The sequence below is a fragment of the Patiria miniata genome, unplaced genomic scaffold (assembly GCF_015706575.1).
Source record: "Patiria miniata isolate m_02_andy unplaced genomic scaffold, ASM1570657v1 HiC_scaffold_7, whole genome shotgun sequence".
Lineage (NCBI taxonomy): Eukaryota > Metazoa > Echinodermata > Asteroidea > Valvatida > Asterinidae > Patiria > Patiria miniata.
In genome coordinates this window covers 48,383,089-48,399,100 of record NW_024037074.1, presented here as the reverse complement: position 1 = coordinate 48,399,100, position 16,012 = coordinate 48,383,089, and the positions used below count along the sequence as shown (strand labels likewise).

The 16,012-nt window shown below is 41.5% G+C and overlaps 1 protein-coding gene across 1 annotated transcript; it reads right to left on the bottom strand.

Annotated features, from left to right (window-relative positions):
* Positions 1–1,421, bottom strand: LOC119745246 (tigger transposable element-derived protein 4-like). Its single transcript, XM_038221469.1, has one exon. The coding sequence runs from the start codon at positions 493–495 to the stop codon at positions 1–3; it is 495 nt and encodes a 164-aa protein (XP_038077397.1). The 5' UTR covers positions 496–1,421.
* Positions 1,422–16,012: the final 14,591 nt, after the last annotated feature.

Here is a 16,012-nt window from a genome sequence, read left to right as displayed (position 1 = left end):
TCAACTACGCCACGGTCCACGCATGATGCCATGGCGCTCCTTGAACCGGGACAGCCAGCCAGCACTTGCGGAAAATGTGTTGTGGCCCAACAACTTCGCCAACTGGTCGGCCTTTTCACGGAGAAGGGGACCGCTGATAGGCAAATTCTTGGACCGGTTGCCTTTGAACCAACGAAGGAGGGCTTCCTCGACATCCTCAAACGTCGCATTCCGGAATCGCTGCCGTGAAGGTTCGAACTTCGAAAGTTCGAACTTTGCCTTGATGTCTTGCTTGTTCTTCAGGACTGTCGACAAGGTGCTTGGAACGATTCCAAACTCCCGTGCGATGTCTCCCTTCTTGCGTCCTGCTTCAGTAGCTTTGATGATTTCCATTTTTGTTGAGAGGGACAGCCCCTTACGCTTAACCTTGATCGAAGTCATGATGATAACAGTAGTCAGCTCAGAAGTATCAGTAGTCAGCTCAGAAGTACGATAATCGTAATGATCACTTGTCATATTCTACACCCCTTATATCCAATATCTGCCCGACTCGATGACAAAAGACATCGTAATTACGCTTGACCAATCTGAGCTTTTGTTTCCCTTTCATTAATGCAAGCCGACAGAATTAGGTACATATTGGAAAAGCCCATTCACAAATGTCACGTCTTGGATGAATGTCACAATGGCGATGTGCAAGTGGTGCGGGTGACTGGCACTCGTCATCGGAACACTTTGATGATGGGCCTTTGTTGTTAACCGGCAGAATTAGGTACAAATTGGGAAAGCCCATTCACAAAGGTCGAAGTACGTCTTTGATTAATGGCACAATGGCGATGTGCAAGTGGCTCGGGTGACTGGCACGCGTCTTTGCAACACTGCCATGACAGGCCTAACTGCAGCGCGAGATTAACTTGACTGTGCGCCGGCAAACCGATTAGCACCTCCATCTGAATACATCTACGTCGGCAACATGAAACTACTCACACAAGACGGACACCTGCTGATTACTAATACATTGTACTGCTTTCAAATTGAACGAAAAAAGCCGTGCGCCAGATTACCTTTCGTTATAAATGGGTCGCTGACAATGCATTTTTACGCAACCGGGTCGCCAAAACCTTTCGCTTTAACAGGAATTTCGTACAGTCCGTTTTCGTCTTAAGCGAAATTTTCCCCATAGACATGTGCACAATTTTGCCGGGACCAAAGGTATTTGTTTGTAATAACCGGAATTTCGTTCTAGCCGTTTTCGCTATAACGGGAGCCGACTGTACAATGATCGGCAAACAAGCAGACAGTCAATTCAATGCCGTGTGGGAGATCATTAATGAACAGTAGAAAATCCAATGGTCCTGAATGGACCCTGTGGCACACTTGGCTCTACGTCCACCCATTTGGAGAATTCACCGTCCACTGCAACACGTTGTTTTTGTTGGGTCAGGAAACTTTCAATCCATTTATGGATATTTGCTCTTATCCCATACTGCTGTAACTTCAGAAGTAATCTCCTGTGGGGAACCTTGTCAAAGGCCTTTTGGAAGTCCATTATGATTATGTCCACTTTATGTTTTCTGTCCAGGTTTTGGACTATATCTTGTATTGTTGATAGAAGTTGAGTTTCACAGGAATGACCCTTACGAAAACCGTGTTGTTGACATAGTATACTATGTGAGTCCAAATGGTTCATGATATTAGATTGGAGAATGTGTTCTATGATTTTACTGCACACTGCAGTTAGGTTGACAGATCTATAATTTGCTGGCTGAGTTTTGTCTCCTTTTTTGAAGATAGGCGTTACGTTTGCACATAACCAATGCTTGGGAACGACCCCAGTATCAAGGCATAGTTGGAATAAGATGGTTAAAGCCAGACTGATTTCCTCTGCTGTCATCCGCAGGACCCATGGGGATATTTCGTGCCAATAAGTCAAACGATAAATGGTTGTAACTTACTACTTTAATGTATGTGAGAAATAAATTAATTCAGATGTGTGGTCTAGCGGTAGGGCTAAGGGTTCATGATCATGAGATTGTGGGTTCAAGCCCCGCCGTGGCCATGCGTGCTGTGCCCTTGAGTAATGCGCTTTACCTCAATTACTCCTCTCAACCCAAGTGTTAAATGGGTACCGGCATTTTTCAATGCTGGGAAGGTACATGTAACAGACTCGCTGTGGAGGAGGTGTGGCGATCCCCCCACAGCTACATTTCATGGACTCGAGTCTGGCCCAATCGCTTTGAAAGAGAGCTGGGCACTCTGTTCCTGTGAACACAGGTTCGTCCCCATTTACCTTTACTTTTAGTGTGGTGTAACCCTTGATTACTGCAGGCTTTCCTGCTGGACACTAGACTGGGCAGTTGCGCATTGCATGCAGTTCTCAGTTGCAAGTGCGTGTGGAGGTTCTACACGTGCGCATTGTGAGGTTAACCACTGTATACATGCATGCACTTTTACAGACAGGACACATGACTGTTCTTGAGCAATGAAATTACAGTATCCAAGCATACGATATTGCATGTGTTGCGCGTGCATATGGGACCTGGCCGCACGTGTGCGAGTAGGGCTTGCCTGTGTACTCATGATTGAGAACTGCAACCCCTCAGTCTCATGTCTGGCAGGAAATCCTGCAGTTATCAAAGGTTACAAAGCAGTGATTTAACTTATTCTTGCATAGTGATGTGGGATATGGTGTATTTAACCCCCTCGGGGCGCATATAGCACGCTCGGCTTTGCCTCGGGTACATATCCCACATCACAGCAGTCAACAATTGTTAAATGGATAGTTCAGTAGGTAAATCAGCCCTCCTTCTTTGCTCAACAACTATTTTATGATGCTAAAAGCAGATTTATAAACTTCTAAATGATATACATGTACCAATAGTACCAATAAATGTATGATGCATACCTGAAACCAATGCCACAGTGTTGGATCTGCTCCTGGTGGCATACCAGGCTGTTGATATCCAGGCTGTTGATATCCAGGCTGTTGACCAGTGGCTGCAGGATATTGCTGAGGGTTATACTGAGGGGGAGGAGCTCCATACCCGTGTTGAGGGGCTCCATAACTCATCTGATGGGGTGGTGGTTGGGATGGGTGATAGCCCTGCATTGGGGGGCGTTGCCCATGGGCTTGCTACAGTGTAAGCATCATATCATCATTATCAACAACTGTCAAGATTTCATTAGTGAGTTTGAAATGCCAGAAATGTTATCATAAATTGTCTCAATTACAATGTTTTATTCAAGCAAAACAAAACAACCGCTACGAAAACTCTAGGAGATACCCAGACTGGGACCTTAAGTGTTCAAAACGATGCAAAAGAAGATCAGGCCAACTTTACTCACTCTTTAGCCAACAAATTTTTCCAAAACTGTCACTGGGCAAAGAAAAGTTCCTCAGTATTTCACCAACCGAGTTTGAAGACTCAATACATTTTTAGAGGAGACTTTTCTTCAATATTTGGCTGTGGCTTGCACATGAGAGGGAAGTCAAGTGATTTCAAAATGAGGCTAAAGGCTAAACTTCTACATGTCCATCCATGGTCCAACTGTTTGACAAGACTGACTTCTTCATTCCTTGTCATTAGTCTAGTGCCTAACTATGGAGAAATGTGTAAAAATGTGACCTAGTACTCGACATCCTAATGGGTTTTTTTTTGGCACAGTCAGCTGACAGTTTTTGATTGCAGTACTGAAGAGTTGTTGGACTGGCTGTTTCAGATGCCAGTCTGTTTTCTTGCATTGCATGTTTACAATACCTTCAGTTTTGGGACTCTCATACACAGTATTGAGAGTCCCAAATTTTCGGACAAGGAGATATTTGTGCAATGAAAAAGTGATGATAAACATAAGTAATTTGTACTGTTTGCATAGATTTTGTGGTTCCCCCCTCCCCCAAACTGACACTTATGTGTAGGATCTAGACTTGGGTAAGACTATTACCAACACACCCATTACATTAGTAGGGGAGAAGGGCGGATACCAGACTTTGCCATAGGTCTGGGGGTAGTACAGGGCCAATGGGGAGAGGGGCAGGTACCAGACTTTATCCCTCCCCCTTTCCCCCACCCTCTGGCCACGCCCCCACCCCACCCGCCCCTCCCGATATCTCAGCCCCAAGCCAAAACCGGGGCTCAATATCTCTCGTCTTGAAGATCTCTCTCACCAGCCGGTGAGTCTGATTGCTTATAAATATAAAAGTCTGACCTCTTAAAAAAATTAAAAAAAATTATATTGATATATATAAATGATGAATATGATCAAGCCAATCGTTAAGGGATTTTCTAGATGGAATAAAGCCACGCTGCGCGATTACGTCCAGCGATATAATATACCGTACGATCAAAATGTTGCTCTTACGCGTAAAGTCTACATCAACGGGATAAAAAAATACGAAGCTCAATTTAGAAACTTGAGGAAAAAGAAGCTACATGAGCTCAAACAGATTGTAGACGATTATGATCTAGAATATAACCCGTCGGGTTATAAGGGTCGATTTTTGAAAAAAGATTTACTCTCGGCGATTCAAAACTCTAGGCAACCCGAGTATTTTCAAGAGGCTGAGTTTAGAGCGACGAGGAGATTTAGAAATAACTTTAGAAACTGGGAACTGATTCCTAGACTTTTTAACGACGATTTAGTCAAGTTTTTTGATACGCACAAAGATCAAATTGTAAATAAAATCAAGTCAGAATTGAGAGAGCTGAGAGGTTTAAAAATGGAGCTCACAATCAAAATAAAATACGAAAAAACCAAACCCGATGGTACGATCGAAACGATCGAAGCTACACATTTTACCGATCAGAGAGTCGTTTTAAATCAAAGTCAAATAAAACAGGTTTTAAAAGAAGACATCGACCAGATATTTAAAAAGGATGAAAGGTATACGAATCAAGGATCGGGTTGGGTTTTAAAAAAGATAATGGCGTTGTATATCAACATCAACAGGTTTAACCCTGTGAGAGGTAGTTCTTATATTGACCTACCAAAATGTATCAAACAGAAAACGGCGATGATTAACATTAAAAACAAAGACGACGAGTGTTTGAGATGGTGTTTGAGAGCTGCTCTTGGGTTGTATACGGATAAAGTAAAAAATAACATAAAAAACGATCCTAAATATAAAATTCATAAAGAAGAACCTGTTGTATACACCAAAGACGACGGACTCAAATTTAAAGGCGTAGACTTTCCAACACCGATCGACCAGATACCAAAGATAGAAAGACAAAATAATTTAACGATAAACGTATACGGTTATGAGGGGGAAATATATCCGTTATACGTGTCTAAAAACTACAAACCAGAGTCACGACCTATCGATCTGTTTTTGTTTTCTGAGGGCGACAAGCATCACTACTGCTGGATAAATAACTTTTCGAGATTGATTCACAACGTTACAAAAGATAAAAGTAAGAAATATTTTTGTCGAAGGTGCCTGAGTCATTATAGAACGCAAGTAAAATTAGATAGACACATGGCCGATTGTAACGGTATAGATACACATCCGTCAAAGATTGTATTTCCTACCGCTAAGCAAAAATATGTAAATAACGAGTGGATAGTCGACGAAAACGATGTGCCAACATTAGAATTTAAAAACTACAGGTTTAAACAAAAAGCACCGTTTGTAGTTTACGCCGACTTTGAATCGATATTAGAAAAAAACTCGGACGATAAAAAGAACAACACGCAAAAGACAAACATTCACAAAGCTAGCGGTTACTCGTTGGTAGTAGTTAGATGCGACGGCACCAATGCGTATCAAGAGACTTATAGAGGTAAAGATGCTGTATCAAAGTTTGTAAATAAAATGTTAAAAATACAAAGCGACATAAATTGCATATTTAAAAAACCCCAACCCATGAAATTTAATGAGCGAGCTAAAGAACATCATGATACAACAAACACGTGTTGGATTTGCGAGAAACCAATTTATCCCAATTACTCGAGCAACTGTCAGTGCCAGAAACCCCAAAAACCAAAAACAGAAAAACAAATAAAAGAACATCAGTACGAAAACAAAAATGGATTTACAGAGTCTAAATGCCTCGAATGCAAAAAGAAAATCAACAAATTTAGAAAGGTGAGAGATCACTGCCACGTCACGGGTAGATATAGAGGTGCCGCGCACGCCTACTGCAATCTAAAATTACAAGTTAAACCAGGTTTTACCCCCATACCGGTCGTCTTTCACAATCTGCAAAATTACGACGCTCACTTGATCATGCAGAGTATTTCAGAGTACGATGAAAAGGAAATACAAGTTATCGCTAGAAATTCGGAAAAGTATATTTCGTTTTCGATCGGAAATATGCGATTTATAGACTCGTTTAATTTTATGGCGTCTTCGTTGGATAGATTATCTAAAGCTTGTCCAAGAGAGTCGTTTAAACTACTCAGAGAACATTTTAATCGTCAAAATATCGACTCGTTGTTACAAAAAGGAGTTTATCCGTATGAATACATGGACTCGTTTGACAGATTTCAAGAGACCAGCCTACCCCCCATCGAACAATTTTACAGCAGCCTAAAAGACGAAAATATATCGCGAGAGGACTACGACAGAGCTAAACTGACGTGGAACGAGTTTAAAGTTAAAAACATGGGGGAATATCACGATTTGTACGTCACTACCGATACGTTATTACTGGCATGCGTATTTGAAAACTTTAGGAAAACGTGCATTACAAACTACGCGTTAGATCCGGCTAATTACTATACAGCACCAGGATTGTCGTGGGATGCCTTGTTAAAACACTCGGAAATTAAACTCGAACTATTGCAAGACGTAGACAAACATTTATTTTTTGAAAAAGCAAAAAGAGGTGGTATCTCAAGCGTGGGTGGTATGAGATACCACAAAGCCAACAACAAATACCTACCCGACCATAATCCAAATGAGCCGTCGAGTTACATCACCTACCTCGATGCAAACAATCTGTACGGCTGGGCCATGAGTCAATACCTGCCGTACAAAGACTTTAAATGGGCGTCTACAAAAACGTTTACCGAGTCCAAGATATTATCTCTCAGGAAAACGTCAAACACCGGTTACTGCTTCGAAGTAGACCTCGATTACCCGGACAATCTCCACGACCTGCACAATGATTATCCCCTAGCGCCAGAAAATATCGTCATACCAAAAGAATGGATGTCTGATTATCAAAACGAGTTATTGGATACCGAACCTAGTAGCAACGTGCAAAAATTAACGTGTACCCTTAATCCTAAACAAAAATATGTTTTGCACTACGTCACGTTGCAGTTGTATCTCAAACTCGGCTTGAAACTTAAAAAGGTACATCGAGTGCTGCAATTTAAACAAGCGCCTTGGATGGCATCTTACATAGACAAAAACACGCAACTCCGAACAAAAGCGACCTCTGATTTTGAGAAAGACTTTTTTAAACTGATGAATAATAGCGTGTTTGGTAAGACGATGGAAAACGTCAGAAACAGGATTAACGGTTACCTGCTCAGAGACAATAACGATGACGATCGAGATAAATACCAAAAAATTATACAGAAACCGAGCTACAAAACGACGACGTCATTTTCAGAATGCAAATTGGCATTTGTCGAAATGTACAAGACTAAAACCGTGTTAAACAAACCGATCTATTGCGGAGTGAGTATCTTGGATCTCTCAAAGACGCTGATGTACGATTTTTATTACAACCATTTGAAAGACAAGTACAAAGATAAAATCAGTTTGATGTACACAGATACAGACAGTTTGGTACTCTTAGTGCACACTGACGACGTATACAAAGATATGCAGCAAAACGGGCAACACTACGACCTTTCGAATTATCCGACGGATCACCCTTTGTACGATCCAACCAATAAGAAAGTGATCGGTAAATTTAAAGACGAGTTTGGAGGTAAAATAGTCAAAGAAGTCGTTTGCATAAGACCTAAAATGTACTCGATTTTAACCGCTGACATCAACCTGAAAAAAGCCAAGGGTGTCACAAAATCGGTCACCTCTAAGAAATTAAAACACCGACACTATTACGACTGCATCTTAAACAAGAAATCTCATTATGAAACCATGACTCACATTAGGTCGGAAAATCACATCCTTTACACCGTATCTCAAAATAAACTATCGTTGAGCCCGTTGGACACAAAGAGGTACATTTTACCGGATGGAATACACACGCTCGCTTATGGTCACCGCAATCTAGATATTAATTAGGCGGTAATTGCGTGTCCTCGGGTACGACTTGAAGCTCTTGTCTCACAAAACTCCTTTTTGGGCCGTTTTGAAGGTAATAAAGAGTAGGACCCGTCGTGACTTTTTTACCGTTAATCATTTTAAATTGACTCGTTCTTTTTTCCACGTTGAAGATATCTACGCTCCAAATGGGGTCCGTAGCTCTTCTCGAGGTTCCACCCTCTTGCTCGCCTGGGTAATATAAATATCTAACCATGGCATCTTGCGGTAATTGTTGCTCCTTTGTTTTAACGGGGTTAGCCGGCGATTGCCGGACCTGTTCTAGTTTAACCGCCTCTGACGGTGCTTTAGCTATTAATCTCGTCGTTTCATCGTTTATAGCTTTGATCACGCTGGGTAATCGCTCGACCCATTGCGTGTTTCTACTCTCGGGATTTAACATTTCTTGAGCGTACTGATGACCAAACAGTCTCTCGGCTAGCGTTCGATTAAATCTTTCTACGATACCCTGCGATCGGTGGTTTCCAGGTTCGCCTACGATAATCTCGACGTTTTTTGAAGCCATCCATTTTTTAAATGCACCTTTAAATTCGGTACCGGCGTCTACTCTCAACGTTTTAGGGTAACTCAAAGGCGATCTCGCGTAAATCTTGACGATAGCATCCTGGGTAGAATCCGCCGTTTTAGAAACCAAAGGTTCTGCTTCGTGGTATCGACTCGCAACGTCGACAACCGTCAAAGCGTATTTATAAGTCTTGCGTTTTACTTTATCCCAGGGTAGGTATAGCACATCCATTTGGTGAAAATCGTTTGGTGTTTCAAACTCTTGCGATGTACTCGTAGGTCTGGGTACATACGCGGGACCCGGTAGATAAATTTGCCAGATCGCTTGTTTTTTAAGCCAATCTCTGATTACTTTTTTATCGATTTTTGTTTTATCGTGTAAATGGTCGACGGCGCTTTCACCTCTCCAATAACCGCTCGGGCTATAATACAGTTTTTGAAGTTTATCCATCATTTACTATAATAATAATTTTAAAAGGCTTTATACATTAAATAGATGGCGTCAGCTGTTGCTATGATGATAGGAGGTGCGATCATAAACGCCTTAGCTTTTTCGGGTTCAAACTTTTTATTTTCAAGTCTAAGGGATGATGGCAGCGAAGAGCGTAAGAGACACGATTTAGCGACAGAACAACTCTCGGCCGCCAAATATCAGTGGCAACGAGAACGAACAAAACGACTCGATTTTCTCAACGAACGTATCAGAAAACAAAATGCCTCTAAAGAAACATTTTCCAACGTAGACCAAGCATTGCGTTACTACAACGAAATGACCGGAGAAAACGTCGAGTTACCCCGCGAACCCAAACTCGAAGATTTTTACGAGCCTAGCGACCAACAAATAGAAAAAGAACTGGCGTTTATCGCGGGAGGAACGCTATTGGTGGGCTTCTTGGCTTACAGATATCTTTAAATTTAAAACTCGTATAAATAAAATGAATGTGAATGGAAAAAAGCTCAATCCCAGCAGGCTATTAAAAATACCCAGATCTATCAAGGGTGAGAGAAAAGAGGTGGTCATTACCCACAATCCTAGTAGTATATCGGCGGGGCAAACGCTGAGAGTTAAGTTTCTTCAATTGGGCGTAGACGACGTGATCGTACCCGGCACTTGTAAATTAGCTTTTAGTTTAGAACTCGACGGTGGAAGCGACGACAATAGAACCATTTTTGGTAATTTGGCCAGAAATTTAGTCAGCGAAATCAGCGTCAGGCTTCAAGGTCACGAAATCGTAAGTTATCGTCACGCCGACGTGTATCACAACTTTAAAGACAATTGGATCAACAGCTCGACAACTCGAAACATGGCGTACTCGGGCATAGAAAAAGAAAACGTGTCTAAACTAAGAATTGGGGCTGGAGATGCTAATGCGGGTGCCAACAGCGGTAAAGATCAAGCTATCGCGGATGCCTATGGTAACAGATATTGTATTCCCCTAGACATTGACATACTGACTTCGCATCACCCTTTTTACCCCAGTGGTTTAAACCAACCTCTGACGTACGAGATAAAGTTTAACGATCACGAAAAAGTAGTCAACAGTTCAGATACGGCGGCGATGTATTCTATCTCAGACTTGTCTCTCGAATACGAAGTGGTGACCAACAGAGACCTAGCTATCACCATCAGGAATAAACACAAGGGGTTAATGCAATATCTGTTTGATAAAATCCACTCGCTAGAAGTTAGATCCGTCAACAAATCGCACACGCTTTGGAACGTCAGCGTCAATCAACCCATCAGGAGTCTCAAGGGTATTTTGTTTTTGTTTAAAGATCCCGCGGTCAAAAATCCGCAGCGATTTTACAATCCAAAAATAACCAAAACATCAGTGACCGTAGAAGGTAAACCCAATCAACTCTACAGTCAAGGCATGTTTCAGTATCAACACTGGAATGAAATCAACAAGTTCTTTGGAGACAGCGATACCGAAAGCGGGCGCGGAGTAGCTAAAGACTTGAATTTGACGGGTTTTGACCTCGGAGACTACCTAAAAGACAAGTACGGTCTGTGGCTCGATTTTAGAAGTAACGACGACAACTCCGCTCACGGATCCGGTAGGAAACTCGGAGACGGAGGAGGCATCAACATTCAATTTAACAGAGAAGCCGAAAGTCAAGGTGACCTCACGATGTACGTATTTTTGGTCATGGATGCTCAATTGAACTTGGAAGACGGGAATTTTAAATCTCTGTTAAGTTAAAATGACACAACCGCATTGCGCTTTAATCGTCGGCAAAACAAATTCGGGTAAAACCAAATGGATTTTGGATCTGTTAGAGTCAGACTATAAAAATACATTTGAAGCGATAGTCATCATTTGCCCTACCATATTTAAAAACAAAACGTACATCGAAAGAAAGTGGATTCAAGCAGATCCCGAGGTATACCTCTGCGATCCGGATTTGTACAAGATGACGCTCAACGAAGCGATCGATTTTTACAGTAAAATATTCGAAGGTGTTGCCACGCTGTTTGTCGTGGACGATTGCTCTTCGGATCAAGAGATTAAATATCGTAAAAAGACGTGCGCGCTAAGCAAGATGGCGTTTAGCGGAAGACACATAAATCACAGCTGTTGGTTACTGACCCAAAAGTACAACAGCGTTTTAAAAGATTATAGAGAAAACACGGCTTGGTTGGCGTTATTTTACTGCAAAGATAAAACATCGTTTGATCAAGCGTTAGACGAAAATGACGTCGTACCCATTGAAGAACGAGATTATATAAAACGACGTTTAAGAGATGTGAAATATAGTAAATTGGTCGTATACACCGAACCTCCAGTTAGTTACGAGCTACTTGAGTAGGTCAATAACATAGCTCATCAACAAATAGGACCTAGCTCATCAACAAATATGACCTAGCTGCTTAACTAAAATAACCTAGCTGCTTAACTAAAATAACCTAGCTGAGTAATAACCTATTCAACAAGCTACACAGGTATTACAATTTGTTAATCAACAAACGTCAACAAAATACATTTTGCTGTTAGTAAATGATAGCAATATTCGAGTATTTGCAGTTTTTGGCTATTATCGTCATATCGATTAATTTATCGTTTTACACAGGTCTACGAATACCTTTGCCTTTGTAACAAAGTTGCAAAAGCTACAACAAAATTAAATTCGTTTCTAATTAAATGGAAGACCTAAAACTTGCTTTAACGAACGAACAAGATCACAACGCAGAACATAAAGATCGTTTGTGCGGTGTCATAGCAGCCGGAAACTCTAGAAAGTACTTGGGAAAGGAATACACCGTTAAACATATCGAAGCTCTTGACAGTAAAGAACTCGAAAAGCTGTATCATCTGTACGAAACTAAATTTGGAAATGAAATTGTTAAAACCGTTGGTAAATACACTTTAAGTCTATTTTCGAGAGTGTTTGCTGTGGTTACACCCGTACAAGTTTTAGGATATAACGTCACTATAGATTCTGAAGAAGAACTCACCAACGACTTGAGTTCCGATCCTATTATAAGCGCGAGTATGGCTGGTATGTTGAGCGACGTTTGTTACAAGTACGGAACTTTTATATCACCCCTAGTTGCTACGATAATCACAACAAAACATTTAAAATTTAATAAACCTAATATAATAAATGGAAGATCAGAAAGCAGCGACAGCAACGCCTGCAGCTCAACCAGCAGAGACAGAGACGCCCCAACCGATAAAAACAACGTCGTCACCGACGGTAACGAGAGTGACCAAGACTAAAAATCCTAAACGAATTCAGCAGGGTAAAGCTTTAGCCGAGCACAATAGACAGATGAAATTAAAATTAGCAAAAATGAACGTAACATCGGACGAAGCTACGAGCTCACCAGACTACAACTCTTGGGCGATGTGGGGAGCTATAGCGTCTATAATAGGAGTGGGGCTGCTGGTACTAAAAAGTAAGGTGACTGCGCCGGTAGTACAGCCAGTGCCGGTAGTCACGCAACCCACTACACCCATCGCCCCCAAAACGCTAGACATGGAATAAACAGCAATTTAAAAATTGTTATATTAAAAACGATGAGTAACTTTGACACAAACGGAATAGCTAATACGATTTATCACGGAGCCGTCATATCGGGTCTGGTGATGGGATACGCCATGGTAGGAGCTAAACTACTCAAAATAAAAGCGCCGGATTTAAGCAAACTAAGCGTAGAAGATGCGGCTAAATTGACGGGCATTATAAGTGGAGCTCTGGCCACGCAAAATTGGTTGGTGACCCAGGGTATACTACCGGGCAGTATAATGAAAACGGCATAATTTAAATAGGTTTATTAAATAAATGGATGGAGGATTTGAGATAGATCCAGACTACGAAAGAACAGATGATTACGACGATGATGATGATGTAGCAGAGACCAATCTGGATTGGGACGATTTTGATACTCCTGATCCACCGGTAGACACAGAAAGCGTCCTCGGCATGGGAACAATAAGCAGATTATCTACAGAACTAATAAAAGAAGATGTTGATTCATTTTACAAACAAAATAATATAGACCCCGCGTTTATCGACCCCAACGATTTTGAAATTGGTAAAGACAGAAATCTATACGTTAAAACATATAAAGGTCGAGAACCATTATCTTATAGACGAGGTGGTCAAAGAATATATTACAAATTAAGTACCTTACAAAATAAATATGGTACCGCATTTATTCGCGACACCCTCAAAATCGCTGACTATAAACCAACACTACTTGCCAAACTAAAAGATAAACTCGAAAAAGTACAACCCGAGAGTATCCCCTTGACAGAACTACCCAGAGCCACCGATGAGGTAACCGAGATTATAGACGATTTACAACGCGACACCAGCGCTCAAACGGAAGGATTAAATTACAGAGAACTCCAGGGTTTAGACAAAAGTCTTCAGACGTTGAGAGGTAACCTAGAACTTAATTTAGCGCGTCTCACAGAACTAGACCAAGAGATATTTGATGCCGAACATGAATTAGGTGATCATAGGATCAGCGAAGAAGAACGACGAGAGTTAAACGATAAATTGAGCGACTTAGACGCTGAAAGATCCGCCAGATTAGAAGCCGCAAAAGCCAACGAACGAGGACTCAAAAGTCAGATCGCTAGAATCAAAGAAACGATTAATAAAATTTTAGGCGACGACACGACTCTGGCGGAAAAGATTAGAACTCTGTTTAGAGAACAAGGTGTGACCGTAGTGAGTATTTTAGCCGCTTTGAGTTTAGCCATCAGCACGATAGTGAGTAGCATCGTCGCTAGCGTGAGAGGTGTGGGTGCCCCAACCGCGCCATCGCCAACACCAACACCAACACCAAAAGGCGGTATCAAAGAGTGGATTTCAAAACAACTCGCTAATTTTGCATCTGCTCTTCAAAAACTCGGAGTGAGCGCGTTGGGTGCTCTGCCTGGTATCATAGGCAGCGTACTAAGTTGGATATTTAACGCGTTGAGTAAGTCCGTATCGTGGTTTGCCGAACACGTGTGGGCTTTGTTTTTGGGTGTGGGAGCCTTGGTGTTTGCGTACCTGCAAAAACGATGGTAGTAATAGTTGTAATCAAGTTTAAACAAAAAAAATAAGCCTTACCAGCACAAAGTTGGTAAGGCTTATTTTTTGTGTGTTGTGATTAGAGTGTGACTTATCGCGTTGCCTCGTAAGCTAAAATACCCATGCCAACGATAGCCAATATTCCTACCGTCAACGATAATTTTTCGTCTTGGTGAGTTTGTAGTTTCGTGGGCTCCTGGGTTAAAACTGTAGGTGTAGGTGTTGGTGCTGGTGTTGGTGCTGGTGATACAATATCGTTCGTCATAGGCTCTGGGGGTGTTAGTGGCGCGACGTCATCGGTGTCATCAAAAGAGTCGTCCGGTTGAGGTTGTGAGTTTAAATCTGGCACCAAACCAGTTTTCATACTCTGGGTAGCGATTTGAAGATTGTTGTTATAGCCGTCGTGCGTTCCAACCCTCAAGTTCATATCCGATGGAATTAAATACAACCCCGGTTTCACGACAAAATTTAAAGGCGTTCTGGCATACTGCAAAGAGTCTTGAAATTGATCGATACTCGTTTCCATGTCGTCTACTGCATTGATGATATCTTCAACGATGACGTTAAATTGTCTCTGAGCGTCTAATCCGGTGCCCGGTGATAATACGCTCGTTTTTGTTTGAGCCTGCGCACCCAGTAAAGCGTACACGTAAGATCTGATCGATTCGTTGATCTTTATGATTCCCGCGGAGGTAAACGAACTCTTGGCGGGTATAAAATCTAACCAAGCCATTTTGACGATGTCGTCTTGTTCGAGATAACCCTTCCAATGCTTAAAAAAAGCATCGTGTTTTTTTGGATCGTCTAAACCCCAATTTTTATCACCCGTGGGGTTGATAAAATTGTCGAGTGTGGTCGTGTTTTTATCATAGTCTAACGGCAAGAGTAAAAATGATTTTGTTTTTTCGTTCCAAAGAAAAAGCCGACCTAAGCCATAAGTCTTTTGATCTCTCGTCTGTTTAAAAGACTTATTTTGATCGATGGCAAACGTCCGACAGATGTTGGTAAATGCTCCACGATCATAGGTGTTGCTGAGAGCGTCAAACGAGTCTTCTCCCGGTATTGCTTCGGCCATGTCGTTTAATATCCTTCTCACCGTAAAGTATAGATGAAAATTAAATAAGGCTTTAACGTAACGGTTGTTCGAGTTTAAAATATCGATTCCAACACCACAGCCCGTTGTAGCGCAATAGATCGCAAAGTTTAACTGATTTTGATAAAAAGACATGGGGTCTATTTTCCAACGAAGTACAGCATCGTTGGTATTGAGGCGAGATATTTTATAGTCCGAGATTAAGTCGGGAAACGGGGTTAAAAACGTGTTAGACGCGTTGACCGTAATCTCGAGTTCGCCAGTGAGATACGGACTGTCTAGTACATGCGCTGGGGTGGTAGCTTGTCGTTTAGCTACATTTTGATTTACTTGTCTCGTTACCTGATCAGCTATCGATTGTATCTGCTTTTTTAACAACATAAAAGCAGCCATTATTTTAGTTTCAGTTTTAATATAAAAAGACTTTAAAATAAATGCATTCGTTTCACTTGTTTCAAAATGAGCAGACGTTTAAATTAGAAGACGTCGTAGATAATTTAAACGGTCAAAAATCTGTACGCGTAAAAAGGCTAATGTTTAACCCCGGATATTTTAATATTTCCAGCGCCACGGAGATTGATTGGTTTACGCAAATAGATGGGAGACCCGCGTTTACCACAGATAAACCTCCCCCCATACCCGCGGAGTTTCTTTCAGATGTA

Excerpts from the sequence above, each read along its gene's own strand:
- LOC119745246 (XM_038221469.1), bottom strand. The coding sequence starts at position 495 with ATGACAAGTGATCATTACGATTATCGTACTTCTGAGCTGACTACTGAT.